The sequence below is a fragment of the Euprymna scolopes genome, chromosome 39 (genome assembly GCF_053919585.1).
Source record: "Euprymna scolopes isolate OS-2025 chromosome 39, ASM5391958v1, whole genome shotgun sequence".
Lineage (NCBI taxonomy): Eukaryota > Metazoa > Mollusca > Cephalopoda > Sepiida > Sepiolidae > Euprymna > Euprymna scolopes.
In genome coordinates this window covers 60,944,906-60,964,971 of record NC_136520.1, presented here as the reverse complement: position 1 = coordinate 60,964,971, position 20,066 = coordinate 60,944,906, and the positions used below count along the sequence as shown (strand labels likewise).

Sequence of the window (20,066 nt, the reverse complement as noted above, 5' to 3'; positions counted from 1 at the left end):
GGAGGAGGAGGAGGAGGAGAATTGGTTATTTTTATTTTTTTTGGATTCTTCAGATTACTGCTCTCATCTTGAGTGTCATTTTCACAACGTTTGAATAGATGTAACCTTCCGATCCATGGTACAGTGGTTGGAAAAAATTTGGTTGTAAATGCGACCTTCTTTTGAAGGTTCAATCTTCAGTGTAGGTAACTGAAAATACAATTGCGAATTATTTAGGACTTTTATCCGGTCATGGCTGATAAAACAAAAGCATGCTATACCCCACCCCTCGGTTAAAAATTATGTGCGGATTCCAGAGTTCGACAAGATACACCCGAAGAAGGTCAGATGTTATATCGACTGAAACGTTGTGAAAATGATACTTAAGATGAGAACAGTAGTCCGAAGAATCCAAAATAGAAAAATAATAATAATGATAATTTATAAAAGAAATTCACATAAATATGTACAGACATATTTCGTTGACGTTAAATATAAAATAATATCCACTTTTACTTTTAGTGGATATGCTATTCCATCTCCTTCGGTGGAACACTGTCATTAAATGATTTCACCTGTGGCTTAATTAACGTTAATACAAAGCTGTTTGTTTGTTTTTTAAAGAAACAAGCAGGTCGAGCACTGTAAAAGCATAAATGGACATTTGATGAGATTGTTAACGGGCACCAATCCCATCGGGCAGAGGTTAGAACTGCCGACTATCAACTAGATGGTTGTAGGTTTAATCCCTGGCTAGGGATGGTTGCTAGTCTAGCCGCACTGATGAGCTGTGATACAGCGATACAGTACCGTATGTGAATGACTATATATATATATATATATATATATATATATATATATAAAATGAACTCTTCTGTCGATTTTGATGTATGAGGTTCCACCACAACAACTAAGTTGTTTGGAAATCTACACAGATGCTTTGTTTATAGTGGTGAAGGCTTTGTGTAGAACCAAACACACTAATTTTTGTCAGTGCAAATGATTACCACAAAATAGAGCATACAGCAGATCACAGGTTTTTACATCAGAGTTTACCTTCTATTAGATGCATGTTTTAATGAAGACTGGGAGTGCACCTCTCCCAGCAAATCACAATCATGTTGACACACCGATTCTCGCCAGATCACCGAAGTTAAGCAACGATGTGCGTGGCCATGTACTTTCTATTACTGAATATTAGATGATAATTAAAAGAATACCTTTCTCAGCATGTGTAAAATTAATTCCTCAAAAGGTTATTTAACACTTTCATGTTCACTTACCAACGAACCAAAGCGGCCTTGTCGGTGGAGCATTAGAATACGCCGACTGCTCCCCTGCAGAGGGTAAAAGTCCCTCAATGGGGGTCCTGGATATGACCTTAAACTATATCCAGTGGTGAGGCCCCAGCTTGTGGGTTTTGGGGAGTGTGGAGCCACCCTTTAATTACCATTGCTCCCAGGTCCACTCTTACCCGGAGTGGTAGTACCTGTTAGGGTCCCAACTATGGGTTAAATAGAACCCGATGTGAAAACAACAAATATATTCTATTAAAAAAAAATTTCTTCAAAATCTTTGGATTCGGCATTAAATAACCCGAAGAGGGTTGATATGCCGTAAAACAAAAACAACGAACCAACCAACCAAAGCAGCACTAACCATAGGAGGAAGTTTTATGAGAGTATGAAATTCGCAAGCATTCCCCAGTCGCATGTATAATATATGTCCACTTATGAAGATTAAAATCAAGATATAAAATTCTACGAACCCTTGAGTCTAAACGGCTCTGTTCAGTCTTGTCAGATTATGCATACCCATTGAAGGGTGCCTGCGCGCGAAATTATTCTGGCAAGAGTTTTGCAACCTCCAACCACACCTTTCCGAGTCGACACTGTTTTAATTCCAGTTGCGAGTATAAGTTCAGGACAATTGGAAACAGATAAGCAACCAGCACATACAACACCTTAGTATTCCCAAATGGTCACCCATCTGGTACTGGCCAGGCTCATCGCTGCTTAACTTCATTGATTTGCTGAGAACCAGTGTGTCAATGTGGTTATGCTATATATATATATATATATACTAGCAGGGAGACCCGACGTTGCCCGGGATTGAATGAGGATTAATGAATGTTTCACACACCTATATTTTTATTGTCATCACAGTCGGTTAAAATCGCCTATTTTTCAATCAAATCAATTAACTGCCGGCTCTAGTTAGTGAGCCATTGCAGTGGCTTAATCCACAACATACTGTAGTTCACATTGCACCGTAGAGAATCTAATGTTGATTACATAAACATTTTTAGATATAACGGCTTAAATTAAAGTTTAAAATGCAAGAGTCAAATATCATGCTTCAATTGTGCTCTAAACAGAAGCATTAATTTTGAATGCGCCCCTGTCATACCAAGAAAAATCTACTGCTGATTTGGTATATCAAACCTTTCTGTTTGTGCGGTAATAAAACTTCTCAAATGCACTTTTGATGTTAAGCTATATAAAGCATTAACGTTTTCAATCAATACTTATCAAAGACATTCTGATACAAGACATATCTAAGAACACTGCCAAGCATATAAAGTCCATTTGTGTGAAATTTGTTTTTAAAAATTGGCCCAGCCTTTTGGGAGTCCATAGGGAACGAACTCTTACACACACAGACAATATTCCTTTTATATCATAAACGACCTGTGTTAATCGTGACACCCTGCACTGATGATTGCCAAAAGGATGAAACACTAGTGGCTGTAGGTATTTAATAATTATTATAATAAATAATTATGTCAGCTCTTTTAAGAAACTCGTTTCTTATTGTTGAGCACTTTCAGATGAAATAAAAAGTCGGTCAATTGAGCTTTTATGTGCATATCATCATATAATGATTAGATCACTCTGAGAGACGTTAAAAGACGTTTAAAAATAAATGTTTAAATTTAAGCAGTTTATCTCGTGGTTAATGGTGGCCGAATGGATTAGATCCTTAGAGATGGCTTCTATTGCCAGATTTGAATCTATCCACCGGTGTTAATCATAGCACTCTGCACTGATGATTCCCAAAAGGATGAAACACGAGTGCCTGTAAGTATTTAATAATCAATTTTATAATTATTATAGTAAATAATTATATGTATATATGTGTGTGTGTGTGTGTGTGAGCATGTGTGTGAGCGTGTGTGTGTGTGTGTGTGTGAGAGCGTGTGTGTGTGTGTGTGTGAGAACGTGTGTGTGTGTATGTGAGCGTGTGTGTGCGAGCGTGTGTGTGTGTGTTAGCGTGTTTGTGTGAGCATGTGTGTGAGCGTGTATGTGTGTGTGTGAGCGTGTGTGTGTGTGTGAGCATGTGTGTGTGAGCGTGTGTGCGAGCGTGTGTGTGTGTGCGAGCATGTGTGTGTGTGTGTGTGTGAGCACTAAACTAAACATTAAATGCAACATTCTTCTAAAGATTAAAATTTTACAACTCCTTATACCTAGCAGCTGTGTTTCAACATTCATAATGATCTGTTAATTAGTTTAGGAGTGAATTTTGTACATAGAAATATATACATATAGATAACTATATAAATACTGTGTCGATCCCCTCCACCTTCACTCAAACCAATACACACTTGTTGAAATCTTTTCAGCTTAAAACATTGGGTATAATCACAAAGAGTTGGGCGATTATATTTATAGCCAGGGGTGGTAAGATGGAACCAATCAGGTACCAGAATCTCTGTATAAAATGTTCTGAATCTTTTTTTGTCTCGACACATGAAGCGAACTCTACAAACCATTTTTTACCTGAAATTTCTTTAGAATTCATATTATTTGGATTCTTGTCATTTTAACAACATTTTGGTCGATGTAATTTCTGATCTTCTTCAGGTTTAAGGCCCGGAGGCCACTCAAGGATAAGAGTTAATGAATGTACAGTGGTCAAAGGGAACATGTCACAGTCATCGTTAGTAGAAATTTGGTAAATTGGATTATTTAAGGGGATGGTTCATCAAGAATTTGTTTACGTTGGACTTGAAGACAACCATATTGTAGTCAGTTGGAAAGCAGAAAAACTAAACTGAGTTTCACAGGCGGGCAGTTCTAAGAAAGTTCTACTTCTAGCAGCTCCTGCCTAGATGTGGCAACAGTACTCCGTCATTAAACGTATTTAGCTCTCATACAGGTAGAGATTTGCATCAGCAGTGAGATATCTACTGAAGCAGTAGAACGATCCTACCATTTTTCCAGCAGCCTTGGCAACAGATTTGATGCACGTCTTCCATCTCACATCAAGAGTAAAGGTCAGATCCAGAAGCTTGTCAAAACATGGAGCCTCCCCAAGATGAGAGCCATTCATTTCGATTGATGCCAGACAGAGGAGACGAAACCGGACATATTCTTTCTAAGTGAAACTGCCATAGGGCCAACCACTTCTCTAGACGAATTAATAATTAAAGGATACTCCAACTTAACATCTAAATCTGATACCCAAGATCGTCATGGGCATGGAATATGTGCCTACATCAAAGATGGCTTTCCATGTGCTAGGGATATCTCCAGAGAAGACCCTAATTTACCTTATATGTGCATCCGGGTTACACCACTGCATTTATATTTGCCCTCTATCGCCCCCACAACAGTGGGGTTACTATCTTTAAGAGCATATCTGAGAAAATTGACCACATCCTGTCTGCTCATCCTTCGGCTAACATTCACATTTGTGGTGACTTCAATGTCCATAATGTGGAATGGCTGACCCACTCAAATAAAACCGATGATGAGGGGAGGTTTTGTCATGATTTTGCCATTGCTTATGACCTCACTCAGATTGTCACGAACCCACCCGTGTGCCCGATATACCCGGTCACTATGCAAGCCTTCTAGACCTTTTCCTCACAACTTCCCCTGAGCTGTGTTCATGTTCCGTTCTATCTCATCTGGGATCCTCTGACCACTCTGTTGTCGCAATTAAGATAAAAATGAAATGTAATAAGTCTTCAGACATACCTCTCCACCATACTGTATACCGATACTCTATGGCTGACTGGGATAGCTTCCGCACATTCATATCTGACCTACCTCTGCATTCCATGTTTAAAAAGGATGTGTCCTCTATAGTATCAGACCTGACCGAATGGTTAATTGTAGGCATAGACCGATTCATACCATCCAAAAAATTCCAGCAAAAACCTAACAGCCAGTCATGGTTCTCTCCTGAATGTGCTGCTGCCATCACGCACAGAAATCACTTTTTCCATAGCTACCAATGTAATAGATGCACTGAACCTAAAGCTGCTTTCAGGACTGCCAGCAACCACTGTAAAAGAGTAATAAAACATGCAAGAGAGCTATATGCTCAGTCTGTTAAATCCAAAGTAGCTGAGCAGCGGCTTGGTTCCCACCAATTCTGGCAAATAGCGAACAGGATCTTGAACAGAATCATGCGTTCTATTCCAACTATCATCAATGGACCGGAAGTCATCTCGTCAGCATCAGACAAGGCCAGACTATTTGACAAAAACTTTGCAGCTAATTCTACCCTATGTGATAATGACCATCAACTCCCTGTATTTCCTCCTATAACAACATGTTATGCAACATACAAATATCTGTGCGTGAGGTCGCCAAGCTAATCAAGAACCTTGATTCCAGTAAAGCAACTGGCCCTGATGGCATTCCGGTTATAGTGCTGAAAAAGCTCCAACCAGAACTTTCCCCCATACTGACAAAACTGTTTAAGCGTTGCCTTAAAGAGAAGTGCTTTCCAACACCCTGGAAAACCTCATCAGTATGCCCTGTATTTAAGAATTCAGGTGAAAAGTCATCTCCCTCTCAGTACAGACCAATAAGTCTCCTGTGTGTCATGAGTAAGTTGTTGGAATCCATATTAAATAAAGAAGTAGTCAACCACCTCAACAGAAACAACCTTCTTAGTAACACACAATATGGTTTCCGCTCTGCAAGATCTACAGCAGATGTGCTAACGGTTATATCACATAGGATTAGTGAATCTCTTGACAAAGGTTTCCTTTCCAGGGCAATTGCTCTTGACATATCGAAGGCCTTCGATAAGGTATGGCATAAGAGCCTACTTCACAAGATTTTCAGCTACAGTATTACTGGAAATGTTTTCTCAATCATTAAATCATTTCTTTCTGATAGGTTCATAAGAGTAGTGGTTGATGGGCAGAAATCAGAGGCCCACAGTATTAATGCTGGAGTCCCCCAGGGGTCCATCCTGGGCCCAACTCTCTTCCTGATCTACATCAATGATCTCCCAAAACACATACTTAAATCATTTGTTCACATTTATGCTGATGACACGATCATCTATGGCAACACATCAAAGGCCGTAAATGACAAAGTTCTCTCTAATTCTCTCTCCTCTGATCTTGAGCGCGTGGTACAATGGGGGAAGAAGCTTCTATCTTTACGTCATCAACGCTCTGATTCCCATCTGGCATCAATTGAAATGGATGGCTCTCGTCTTAAGGAGGCTCCATGTTTTGACAAGATTCTGGGTTTGACCTTTACTCCTGATCTGAAATGGAACACGTACATCAAATCTGTTGCCAGGGACGCTGGGAAAATGGTGGGATCCTTCTACCGCTCCAGAGATATCTCACTACTAATGCAATTCTCTATCTGTATAAAAGCTAAGTATGTCCAAGGATGGAGTACTGCTTCCACATCTGGGCAGGCGCTGCTAAAAACAGCCCATCCTGCCTTGACAGAGTACAAAATAGACTTTGTGGTTTAGTGCGGGATGCCCTTTTCTCTTCACTGCAACTTCTCTCCCACAGAAGAGACGTTGCGAGCCTGTCTTTGTTTTATCGTTATTTCCATGGCAGGTGCTCGTCTGAGCTCCAATCCCTCGTCCCCCCTCGCCAATCTTTCACGAGAAACACCCGTCTGGCTGAAACTACTGTCAATAATTTTCCCCACTCTTTATCTGTGCCTAAATCCAAACGTAGACTCCATAAGCCAAGCTTCTTTCTTAGAATTGCACGCCAGTGGAACTCTCTGCCGCTTGCCTGTTTCCCACCTGACTACAACTTGGACGTCTTCAAGTCCAACATAAACAAACTCCTGATAAACCGCCCCCTTAAGTAAGACACTCTGTCAAAACCCCCAATACTAATAATTACTACAATACTATCTCATTGATTACTGTACACGCAATAACCCTTATCCCTGAGTGGCCTTCGGGCCTTGATAAATGGTGATCCCCATGTAAAAAAAAAAAAAAAGCTTGGGTTTAGATGCATTGAAATTAACCAGCCACTTCTTTCCCCATTGCACCATGTGATAAAGATCGGATCAGAGGAGAGGGAATCAGAGAGAATTTGGTCATTTACGGCCTTTGATATGTTGCTATAGATGGTAGTGTTGTCAGCATAAATGTTTACAAATGATCTTAGGATATGATTTGGCGATCATTTATGTAGATGAAGAAGACAGTTAGGTTCAGGATGGACCCTTGAAGGACTCCAGCATTAATACTGTAAGTTTCTGATTTTTATCCATCAACGACTACTCTTATGAATCTATCAGAGAGAAAAATGATTTAATAATTGAGAAGACATTTCCAGCTATACCGTAGCTGGAGATTTTGTGGAGGAGACTTTTATGCCATACCTTATCGAAGGCCTTTGATATATCAAGAGCAATTGCCCTAGAAAGGAAGCCTCTGTCGAGGGATTCACTAATCCTATAAGATATAACTGTTAACACATCTGCTGTAGATCTAGTAGAACGGAAACCATATTGCATGTCACTGAGAAGCTTATTTTTGCTCTATTTAACAGATTCCAGCAACTTACTCTGATGCACAGGGGACTGATTGGTCTGTATTAAGAGGGAGATGACCGATCACCTGAATTTTTAAATATAGGACATACTGATGAGGTTTTCCAGGGTGTTGGGAAGCAATTCTCCTTAAGACAACGCTTAAACAGTTCGTAAGTTTGGGAGCTAGTTGCTTTACTGGAATCGAGGTTTTTGATTGACTTGGCAACATCACGCACAGATATTTGTATATTGCAGAGCGTGTTTTCAGACACAGAAGGAGATACCTGACATAGAGTTGGCGGCCTTAATCGCATAGGGTAGAATTAGCTGCAAATATTTGAGGAGATGAAAGAGGTTGTGATAAGGGTCTGACACAAGAGGTCTTCCATGAGGCCTTCCAGAAGTTGTTGGAATGGTATAAGTGCATTGCAGCCGGAGGAGACTACTTTGAAGGGGGATTAGAGTTTCATGTGTGTACTATCAATAAAATAAGAGTTTCATATATCTGATATCAATATGTGAAAAAAGTCTGGAAACTTATTGATGGCACCTCGTGTGTGTGTGTGTGAGTGTGTGTGTGTGTGTGTGTGGCGATCCTTAAGGCAAGGATCACTGCTAACTTGGCAGAAATCATGGCTAGAGCAAGAACGAGAGAAACAAACAAACTGTATGCACGAAAGGTCATGCTGTTCTTTGTTTAGATTGACTGAAGCTATAAATACAAAACAGGTCTAAGTATAGAAGGACAGAGTGTCTATGTGTGAGCTGGTTAGACATGTATACATTTATTGTACAGAGACAAGCAGACACAAAGACAGACGCGCACGTACACGCCAAATATGTGTCTCTTTGGTGAAGGGGAGAGCAGCAGCATCCATTCCATCAGCATCTTAAGGTTAACGGCTGACATTTTATTCTGGCTCCTTACAAAATGTCTACCAACATTCACTTGCCATATTTTTATTTCTTCATTTCTACTTAACATTAAAACTCAGCTGAAGTAGAAACGTATTTCTAGATGCGTCTTTGCGTTTCTACGGCGGTCCTTATGTCCCCCCCCCCCCGGTTCGAATGTTGAAGTTTGGCGCGTCACGCTTCAGGTTTTGTTTTTTTTTTTTCTTTGGAAGGAGGGAGGGGGTCTTTCTCAATAAAGCTGATCAATAATTCAGATTTGGTTATATGTGGCACACAATACCGTGGAATTGCTTCCCAGCTGATTACAACGTGATCGTTATTAAGACCAAGGTAAACATATTTGCATTTCTACCGAAGTTCTTACACCCCCCCTCTCCTCTGTTCCAACGTTAAAGTTTGATGTCAAATTAAAGACCAAAATTAAACAGTCCACAAGGACCCGTGGCGCAGTGGTTAGATTGGTTGATTGTTTTTGTTTTGCAGCATATCAACCCTTTTCGGGTTATTTAACTCTGAATCCAAAGATTATAGAGAAATTTTGGTCAGAGTGGACCTGGGAGCAATGGCAATTAAGGGGTGGCTCCACACTCCCCAAAGCCCGCAAGCTGGGGCCTCACCACTAGATATAGTTTAAGGTCATATCCAGGACCCGCAGTGGTTAGAGTACTAGGAAAATCAATTGTAAAAGTGATATTCTCCTGAAGGTTGAAAGTTCAATCCTCAGTGTGGGCGACCGAAAAATAATACAATTGCAAATTACTTAAGACCTCTATCCAGTCATGGCTGACGGAACAAGAGCACGCTACCCCCGTGAAGTAAATAAAGGGTTCCGCTCGTAATTCCGTTCAAATTCCCGAGTTCGACAGAAACATTCCCTAGTTCGACAAGATACACCTGTAGAAGGTCGGAGGTTATATCGACCGAAACGTTGTGAAAATCACACTGAAGATGAGAACAGTAGTCCGATGAATAATAATACAAATTAAACATGTTTTGCATTTTTATGGCCTTTCTTTCACCCCCACCTTCTTAGTGCATCGCACTTAAGATTTTTTTTGGTTTCTTTCTCAATAAATCCAATCAATAATGATTTCGTACCTATAGAACATAATATCACAGAGCTACTTCTCAACTGACTACAACATAGTCGCTTTTAAGTCTAATATAAAATGTTACCATTTGTACGTGAGTTTTTTCGCCCCTCACCATTTGAATGTTGAAGTTTGGTGTGTCAGGCTTAAGCATTTTTAAAATTTATTTCCCAACAAATCTTATCAATAATAAAGACTTGGTATCTGTTGAACACAATACTGTGAAACTGCTTCCCAGCTAACTACAACATGGTCGTTTATCAGTCCAATGTGAATATGTTTCAAACTAGTACACCATCTTTCAGTGTTTAATTCATTTTATATGTGTGTAGTGCTGCTCCTACTTAAGCACTATATAGTAATGATTTAAAAAGTTTTTAAAAAAATGACTCATGTGCCACCACCGAGAATCGAAACAAAAATGTTTAGTTTACATTTTATTTTTGTCTTTAAGGTTAATGTCTGAGTTATGAAGACATGTTTGCTGCAAGGCTAAAAATTGAAACATGAATTAATAGCTATTACGTTAGGCATGCATATTCGTAATACCGTCGTTCGACCTTCACCTGGCAAATTCCATTTCTTTAATTTTCAAAGTTTTGCACCGATTTTCCCCGACTAAAACCCAAATATAAAGTTTCGCATGGGCTCGAATACCCTATATATAAAGTTTCATGTCTGTAGACGAAAAACTGAAAAAGGAGTTTGATAGGCAAAATTTTATATATATATATATATATATATATATATATATATATATATATATATATATATATATATATATGCATACATAAATATGTCCTTGGTCAATGGAGGGGAAGTTCTCTATACTGAGACAATTATTATTTTTGGCTACTGTCAAAGTGCCTCTTTTTCCCCTTCTTTTGGGGAACTGGTTTTCATCTATATTAAAAACGATCTTGTGTCACATTTTGCTTTCGTGGGGAAGCAAATAAATCTATATATCTATAAAAGTGAAAGTGTGTGTGTGTGTGTGTGTGTGTGTGTGTGTGTGTGTGTGTGTGTGTGTGTGTGTGTGTGTGTGTGTGTGTGTACATTTCCCTATGCAATAACTCTGTCAATTTTTAGTCTACAGACTTGAAATTTGATATACAGGGTACTGAGATTTGGGAAAATCGATGTGATCGGTTTTCGGCCAGAAATTTGGCTGTTAAGGGGTCAAAGTTCAATGATTTAACCCTTGAGAACTCTACCAAACTCCTTCGACAATTTTGGGTCTAAACACTTGAAATTTTAGATATAGATTCCTTGGACATGGATCTAACTTAATAAGTTGATTTTAGCTGCAAACAATAAATTTTAAGCGGTCATAATAGGGGTCAAAGTTAAAAAGATTGACCGCATTTTTTTTTTTTTGCTCAACATACACCTGCAAACATCCGGGCAACGCCGGGCTGAAATGCTAGTACTAATAGAAAAAAAGGGTTTTTAATATGAATATCAATACACCAAAAAAAATAGATATATATATTATATATATATACATATATAACGTTGTAGTTTTTGTTTGTCCAATAAAACCTTTCTCTTATCAGAGTTCACTTGTTACTCTGGTTAAGTGTCCATAGTGCAATGTTGGATGTAAGTGAATGCTGGTCTGTCTGAGAATATTGAGGAATGAGAGTGGCTCAAAAAGAAAACAAAAACAAGATAAATATATAACAAATAAATGTTACCAAAGGCAAGATAAGTTACTCTTCTAATTACTTGGATAAACTTTTTCTGTGTGTGTTTTAACTTATTTTAAAATGTTTATTTACTTTGAAACAGCAGCAGTGTTGCATGTAATTTTAGAATAAGAAAACAATGGTGGACATGAGACGGTCATCTTTGAAGCCATGATAATCTCCCAAAAATCAAAAATTAAACAAAATATTGGTAGAAACCCATTTAATAGTGCAATGTGCATACGAATGAATGCTTGGCTCTGATTCGTTTTTTTCGGAGGATGTCGAGAAATGAAAGGGTTATGACTGCTTGGATTTGTGATATGTGTCTTGAAGACAATTAGTTCTGACTTTCTGCTACTGAGACTAGAATTGCCTAGTCTTGAGTCAGCTCTACGATCATATGAACACGTTGAACAAAGCTCTGGATTGATAAATAAATGTACCTATATTTTAATTGGGGATAACTGAAGAAAAGGCGGGCTAAATAAAAAAGAGTTGGAGTGAATCAGATAACTCTAAACACGCATAGAAACAGACGTATATGATAGAATTTCTTGGAGATCAATAAGTTGGTAGCCCCATGAAAAGCATACAAAACATACTTGATACGAAAAAAAATTATGTCAAAAAATTCATGAATTTTTTTTTTGAGATGAGGATTGATTATTATGATTAGCAATTTTCGGTTGTCTGTCTTTCACACTCTAATTTGAAATAGAATTTTCGGCTGTCTGTCACACTTTAATTTAAAATAGAATTTTCAGTAGTCTGTCACACTCTAATTTGAAATAACATTTTCAGTGATCTGTCACATTTTAATTTGAAGTAACACTTTCGGTTGTCTGTCACACTCTAATTTGAAATAGAATTATCGGTTGTCTGTCAGATCTTAATTTGAAATAGAATTTTTGCTAGTCTGTCATACTTCAATTTTCAGTAGTCTGTCACATTTCAAACATTTTCGGTAGTCCGCTACGCTTAGATTTCAAATAGCATTTCCATCTCTATATCATGTACAAAACTGAACGAAGCCATCTTAAGAATATTCGTTCATTATATAATTTATTTTTTTTTTACAATTTATGATGAAAGGCAAACCTGTTCGTTTTCCTCTTTAAAATGTTACTTTGGTGACAATTTTCTGCCTCCAAGGAATCTCCTCGTCTTACACTCACAAATATTCTTGCAACATTCTGTGATATACATTTCCAATCCAAAATTAAAATATCTCCAATCCAATTCTTCATATGGTATTATAATTTTGAGTATTGGATTACTATACGCATTTAGGAGGTTCTTCTTACAGTGTTTCGCCTGATGCAACCTTCGACCATGTACTGCTTTTCAAATTAATCAATTCAATCTAACAGGAATTTTGAATTATATAAAGGATTCAGTTTGAAACGGGGAAGGTAATTAGTGGAATTCCAAGAAATTGGTAGGTTTCTAAGGGACTTTCTAAGGGACTAGAGTTTCATGTGTGTACTATCAATAAAAGCGCCCATATGAAAAAGTCTGGAAACTTATTTAAGGCACTTTGTACATTAAAAACAAAAAATAGTAAAGAAATCATTTTTATAATATTTTCAAACTAAAAATAATATTCCAATCATATATAAAAAAAAGGAATTTGATTTTCTTTTTTTTATATATGATTGTTTTGCTTTGCGTCATATCAACCCTTTTCAGGTTATTTAATGGCGAATCTATCAATTTTGGTAAAAGATTTTAAGCTTTTACTTCTTTATATCTCCAAATATTTATTCATGCGGTTTAGTTTGGTTGTTTTGTAGAGGAGATTTTTGTTTTTACTTCTGCAGAACATGATTGAGTTTTCAAAGGGAACGGAAAGAAAAAAAAACAATAACATCAATGTTTGTTGCATTTTAGGTTAGGAAGCCAATATCTTTAGACAGCCTGATCTGATGATTATTTGCAATAAAAATTTCTTTTTAATTATAAAATTCAGTTTGCTTTTCTGATGTGCTAATAATTTTTTTAAAAATGGTAAAAACAAATTACTAATCCCCATCTGCAAATAAAATTCAACCTTAAATATGTATAACGGATATCAGTATTTTTTAGCAACATTACTTATGGATTATGCTGCTCTTTTATCGACACGTTTTATTTAAATGGCATCTTCAATGAAGATATTGGCTGCATGACATATAATCATAAGAAGCAATGTCATGCCTAACCATTTGAGGAAGTCTACAGATTTTTGTAAAGGGGTTCCTGCAAAGTACAGTACATCACCTATGCACCATTTTTCATCTACTGGGGAAATATACTGAAAAATACTGGCATTTCAGTAACATATCGATGGATGAACCCCTTAGCCCTTCTGGATTATTAGTTGCACTGAATTATTTCATGCAGCGTATGTTGGATAAAAATAACCTGGCAGCGGCAATCTCTCTGAGCACATGCAACACCTGATATTATCAAATTACCAAATGGTCACCCATCTTAGTATTGACAAGGCTCAACATTGCTTAATTTTCGAGATCTAATGGGAATCAATGTGTCAACATGATTATGTAGTAACATATATATATCGTTGTTTCATTTGATTATTTAAATCAATGTTGAGGGCATAATTATTAAGCATCAGCCTAAATCAAAGATCATCCGAACAAGCTGTGAGATCTAGCTGATGAGAGCTGCAGATCTTGAAGTGATCAACATATACTGCCGCCACCAAATACTGTGGTTCCGCTGTCATCATTTCATCTCCAATATCCAAATTTGGACACAATGTAGGATTACCCCCCCCCAACCAATCTTATTTAAAGAGGAGACTTTGCTGGTTCGGCCCACTGAGAGAGTTCATCCATGAAGCTATAGCTCATGAACCACTCTAAGATTGGTGAAGATGCCCAGGATGTGATTACACACCATCAAAGCTGACATCAAATCTAGGTCTGGTTTACAGGTTTATGGAATTCATCACTAATCCCAGGATTGGCTGTTCATCATTATTTTGGCCACTGCAGATTGTCATGCATGGCCTGCATTCATCCGGGTAGCTGTGTGTTCTATGGGAGGAGCCGGTTCAACCCATCCTGAGTGAATGTCACCTCAAGTGAAGTGAAGTCAAGCATAACTAATAAAGCCTCATGCAGAAATAAGTTACTTTCCTAGCATTCAAGAAGTGAGAGCTATCTGCCCTTGAACTAAAAGGTCACTAATTACTGTTTGGGAGATAAACAGAAAGTGCCGCAAAACTACAAACTATCACAGCATGTCGAGCAACTTTTAGATTACCATTTAATCTGTAAGTTTTTAAATAAATCTGTTTAAGAATATACTTTGCCCAATGATCATATTTGGTTATCATCATCAGATGTAGCTCACATAAACTTTGTTATGCATATTGCTAACTAGCTGGCAGCCCGACATTGCCCAGTCGTACAATACGCTTGAACATATTTTAATTTATGAAGATTTCATACGTATTATCATAGAAACAATCCTCTATTGATTATCCTATATTACAAGGAATAATTTGCCCGGTGGACTAATTTGCAAAAAAAATAAATAAAATAAATAATAATGATGACGTCATTCATCAAATTCCGTCTGTGTTTGTTTACAATATCACGTCAGCTGATATTTGGGCCTGTCAATGAATGCCCTGGAAAAGTCATTTCTGATTTATGTTTAGTTTTCAAATATTCAAACGAAGAAATAATTTGTGGCGATTTGAAATGGTACTTCTTCTTTTATTGCAAATTGAACTCATTAATAAAAAAAATTAAAATAAAATGGTGAAATACACCTGGGTTTGAACAAAGGACCATTCGATCCGTGGTCGAATGCTTTACCACTAAGCTATATCTCTATATTATAATAAATCTGTTTTTTTTTTAAAGAAAAAATGATTTGCTGAAATTATTATTATCTCCCTTGGCTGGTGTAACGTAAAATATTCCCCTGTAAAAATTCTACTTTCTTTATCTCTAACCTAATAGGTCCTGTACTGTCTTCCAAGCTCCAGCCCCTATTGCATCACTGCAGTGTTGAATCCTCTATCTGTATAAGAGCCAGGTATTCCCTAAAATGGAGTACAGTTGCCACATCTGGGCAGGAGCTGCTCAGCGCTCACTTTCCAGCTTTGAGAGACATTAAAGTCAGCTTCAAAACCTAGTAGGTGATGCCCTTTGCTCTTTCCCATAATCTCTTTCCCACAGAAGAGACGTTGCGAACCTGTCTCTGCTCTATCGTTATTTTCATAGCAAGTGCTCGACTGAACTCTAATCTATAGTCCCGCTTGGCAAACTTTCACAAAAAAAACATTCAATTAGCTACAACTACTATGTATGATTTCCCCCACTCTCTATCTGTGCCTAAATTTAAACATAGATTCCATGAACAAAGCTTCTTTGCCAGAACTGCCCGCCTGTGAAACACTTCTGCTGGTCTGCTTCCTGGTTGAATACAACATGGTAGTTTTCAAATCCAATGTAAACGAGTTCTTGTTAAGTCATCCCCATAAATAATCAAATTTTACCCATTTTATCCCATTAACCATTATTACACGACCATCTTACATTCATTAACCTTCATCCTCCAATGTCCTTTGGGCCTTGATAAGTGGTGACTTCCCCCCCCCCCAAAAAAAATCCCTGTGATTGTTTTATAAATACTTCAACGGAATATGTTCAGAGAAGCTCACTGTGCTTATACTGTCTCCATTCTCACTCAACTAGCAGCAAAATCCCACCTCTTCTAATAACTATTTTTCTTGGATTGCTTATCTTTGAAATTCTCTCCCTGCGTCCTGTTTCTTTGACTGTACCAACATGCAGAAATTTAAATGTAATGTGAACAAACATCTTGGTGTAGAACTCACCACCTAACTAACTTCTCAATAAATCCAGCTTCTATCGGTGCCTCAATAGTAATTAGTATTGGGACGATTATTCAGAATCCGGAATCATTAAAAATTGGAACTTTTGTGGGTATCAGAATCGGAAAGATCTAGGCCTATTTTCCAATGCCAAAAAGGATTCTTTTAATTTTCTTTTATTTGATTTTGTTTAAAGCCAAAATCTCCCACTGCTAGTAGTAATAATAAAATAATAAATATTTACTGATTTAAAACTACCAGCAAAACTAAAATCTATAAATTACCTCCCCCTACACACACACACATACATACACTTTTACTGTATTTATTTGCTTCCCCACCAAAGCAAATTAGGCACAAGGCTGTTTTTAATGTGGGATAAAAACCAGCTCCCCTAAAAGTAGGCAAAAAGGGGGGCACTCTGGTTACTAAAAATAATAATTGTCCCAGTAGAGGGTTTCCCCTCCATTGACTGGTACAAATTATCTTAAGTGCAGCATCTGCAGAACAGATGGTATTTATTTGCTCCCCCACCGAGCAAATTAGGCACAAGGCCGATTTTTAATGTGAGGAGTGAAGGGGAAATGGGGACCAACTCCCCGGGGAGTAGGAGAGCTGGATAGTGACAATTGGTATGAAGGGTTGCCCCTACATTGACCAAGGTCTGATATGTGGGGTTACCCCCACATATGGTCTTTGCTTGCAGTATCTGCCGGAACAGATGGTATTTATTTGCTCCCCCACCGAGCAAATTAGGCACAAGGCCGATTTTTAATGTGAGGAGTAAAGGGAGGGGGAAGGGAAAAAGGGGACCAGCTCCCAAGAGGTGGGAAATGGAAGCTGGTTAAAGGTCAGGCATGTGGGGTTGCCCCCACATCTGGTCTTTGCTAGTCAGAGCTAGTCATAGCTTGCAGCATCTGCCGGAACAGATACTACACTTTGATCCCGGCCCGAAGGTCAAGAACAACATACATACACTTTTACGTTTAGGAACATATCTGCACATTTAGCATGTGTTTTTACAGTAATCAAGGGGAAAATAACAACTTTACAGTAAAATATTTAGAAATTTATAAAGCACCGGAATTGGTAATTGTATCAGAATTAAGAATTTAGCACAAAATCATATCAGAATTGGTAAAATATTGGAATCGTCTAATTACTAATAGTAACATACCTTGTTTGAGCTGAACACAAAAAAAATAACTAAACAATGGGTTTCACCTACCTGCCCATACTAAATGCAAAAAAAATAACTAAACAATGGGGTTTCACCTACCTGCCCATACTAAATGCAAAAAAAATAACTAAACAATGGGGTTTCACCTACCTGCCCATACTAAATGTAAAAAAAAATAACTAAACAATGGGTTTCACCTACCTGCCCATACTAAATGCAAAAAAAATAACTAAACAATGGGGTTTCACCTACCTGCCCATACTAAATGCAAAAAAAATAACTAAACAATGGGGTTTCACCTACCTGCCCATACTAAATGCAAAAAAAAATAACTAAACAATGGGTTTCACCTACCTGCCCATACTAAATGCAAAAAAAATAACTAAACAATGGGTTTCACCTACCTGCCCATACTAAATGCAAAAAAAATAACTAAACAATGGGGTTTCACCTACCTGCCCATACTAAATGCAAAAAAAAAATAACTAAACAATGGGTTTCACCTACCTGCCCATACTAAATGCAAAAAAAAATAACTAAACAATGGGGTTTCACCTACCTGCCCATACTAAATGCAAAAAAAATAACTAAACAATGGGGTTTCACCTACCTGCCCATACTAAATGCAAAAAAAAATAACTAAACAATGGGTTTCACCTACCTGCCCATACTAAATGCAAAGCTTGTGCTTTTCTTGCTATCACCTTGACCCAGGTGAGGCCATGATTGCACACAATGTCGACAACCAAGCTGCCTGTTATCCTGCTCTGGACACTAAATGGCTGTAATATGCTGGTCACTTGCGGAAGGCATTCGGACATGTACAATATACCAGCGTAGTGGTTCAAGTTACTGCTCCTCAGATGATTTTCTTGGATCGTAGCATTTTTGTGGTGAAGCTGAAACGAGAGATAACATTAAATTTAACAATACGATGAGACGTAATTTACATTTATTGTCAGTTGAACGATGAACAACATTATGAGAGGATTGAAAACGATTAATGGAATTTGATTACTTGTGAGGATGCTTTATAATAAGTATTCATCGACATTTGACTTGAAAATAACTATGCTGTAGACGGCAGGAAAACAGTCCCATGGTAATGTGTGCCATAGAGAGGAATCTCTTGGAAATAAATTCTGTTCATTGAAATTCAGCTTGATGCTAAGCATGTGTATGTGTGTGTTAGTCCGTCGAAACGACGAGGACCATCTGATTATCCTGTAGGGTAGGGTGGGGGAAGTCATCATCGGTGAGTACGGATATGGCTGATAATCCCAATCTTTGCTTGAAAAGTTCTATTGCAGTTGGAACAGGGAATCATAGCAGATGTCAAGGGTTTCAAAACATTGTCCTTCCTGTCCTTTCTGCGCTTCTCTGCAGTAACCGTTCGGTAGCTTTCATATTTGCAGGCGCCGTCATGAACAGCAGCCCGCCACTTGGCTCTGTCTGTTCCCATGGTGACAGATCAACACTGAAAGCCTTCAGTGATGCCTTCAGAGTGTCTTTAAATCGTTTTCTTTGGCCACCATGGGAGCGCTTGCCATGTTGGAGCTCAGCAAACAGAAGCTTCTTGGGTAGTCTGTAGTCTGGTATGCAGGCTACATGACCAGCCCAGCAAAGCTGAACATTCATCAGGATAGCAGTGATGCTTGGGAGCCCAGCACGAGTGAGGACTTCTGTGTTTGGTATCCTTTCCTGCCAGCCTATGTCAAGCAGTTTCCTCAGTCTGGTGGTGTGGATGTGATTTAATTTTCTAGCGTGGTAGACAGTCCACGACTCACATCCATAGAGTAAGCTGGTGAGTATGACAGCTTTATAGACTTTGATCTTTGTTATGGAGTTGATGCCTTTTCTATCCCATACATTTTTGTGGAGTCTGTCAAACGCAGCGCTTGCTTTAGCGAGTCTAGCGTTGATTACATCGTCAATAACTACATTGCGGGAGAGCGTACTGCCAAGGTAGGTGAACTTGTCAACTGCATTGAGTCTTTGTCCCCGGATTGAAATGCTAAGCACACGTATGAAGAAAGAATAGATTTTTTTTTTTTTTTTTACACTGTGGTAGAAGACGACTTCTGGTTGTGAATCTTAATTATAAAACGGGCATCCTTGCTTGCTTGCTTGAAACTTGTATTATAATGAAGTCGTATTCCTGTCTGTTTGTTGGTTCAGAATTTGATTAATATGTACAAAAAGATACACCCCCTTCACAAATTCATGTCCATACACAAAACGGACATTTACCTATTTATATTCTATCATGATTTCTATATATGCTATCTAGTCAAAGGGAATCTACATTCAAGGAATAATGTGATCTGTATATTACATTAAATAAAATCTATTTTAATAATCCCCTTTATGTAATTAAGTAGCATTTCAGCCTGGCGTTGCCCGGGTTTTTGGAGGTGTATGTTGAGCAAAAAAAAAAAAAGGTCAATATTTTTAACTTTGACCCCTATTATAACCCCTTAACATTTATTATTTTGTGGCTCAAATCAAGTTATTAAGTAAGATCCATGTCCACGGAACCTATATTTAAAATTTCAACTGTTTAGGCCAAAATTGTCGGAGGAGTTTGGT

At 38.0% G+C, this 20,066-nt stretch overlaps 1 protein-coding gene across 1 annotated transcript in view; it reads right to left on the bottom strand.

Moving 5' to 3' along the window:
* LOC145263803 (UPF0415 protein C7orf25 homolog) overlaps positions 1–20,066 on the bottom strand; it is a 707,479-nt gene that overhangs the window by 136,741 nt on the left and 550,672 nt on the right. Inside the window, exon 3 of the mRNA XM_080120866.1 lies at positions 18,139–18,376. Within this exon, the coding sequence (XP_079976992.1) occupies positions 18,139–18,376 (238 nt within the window). The remainder of the gene's footprint in view (positions 1–18,138; positions 18,377–20,066) is intronic.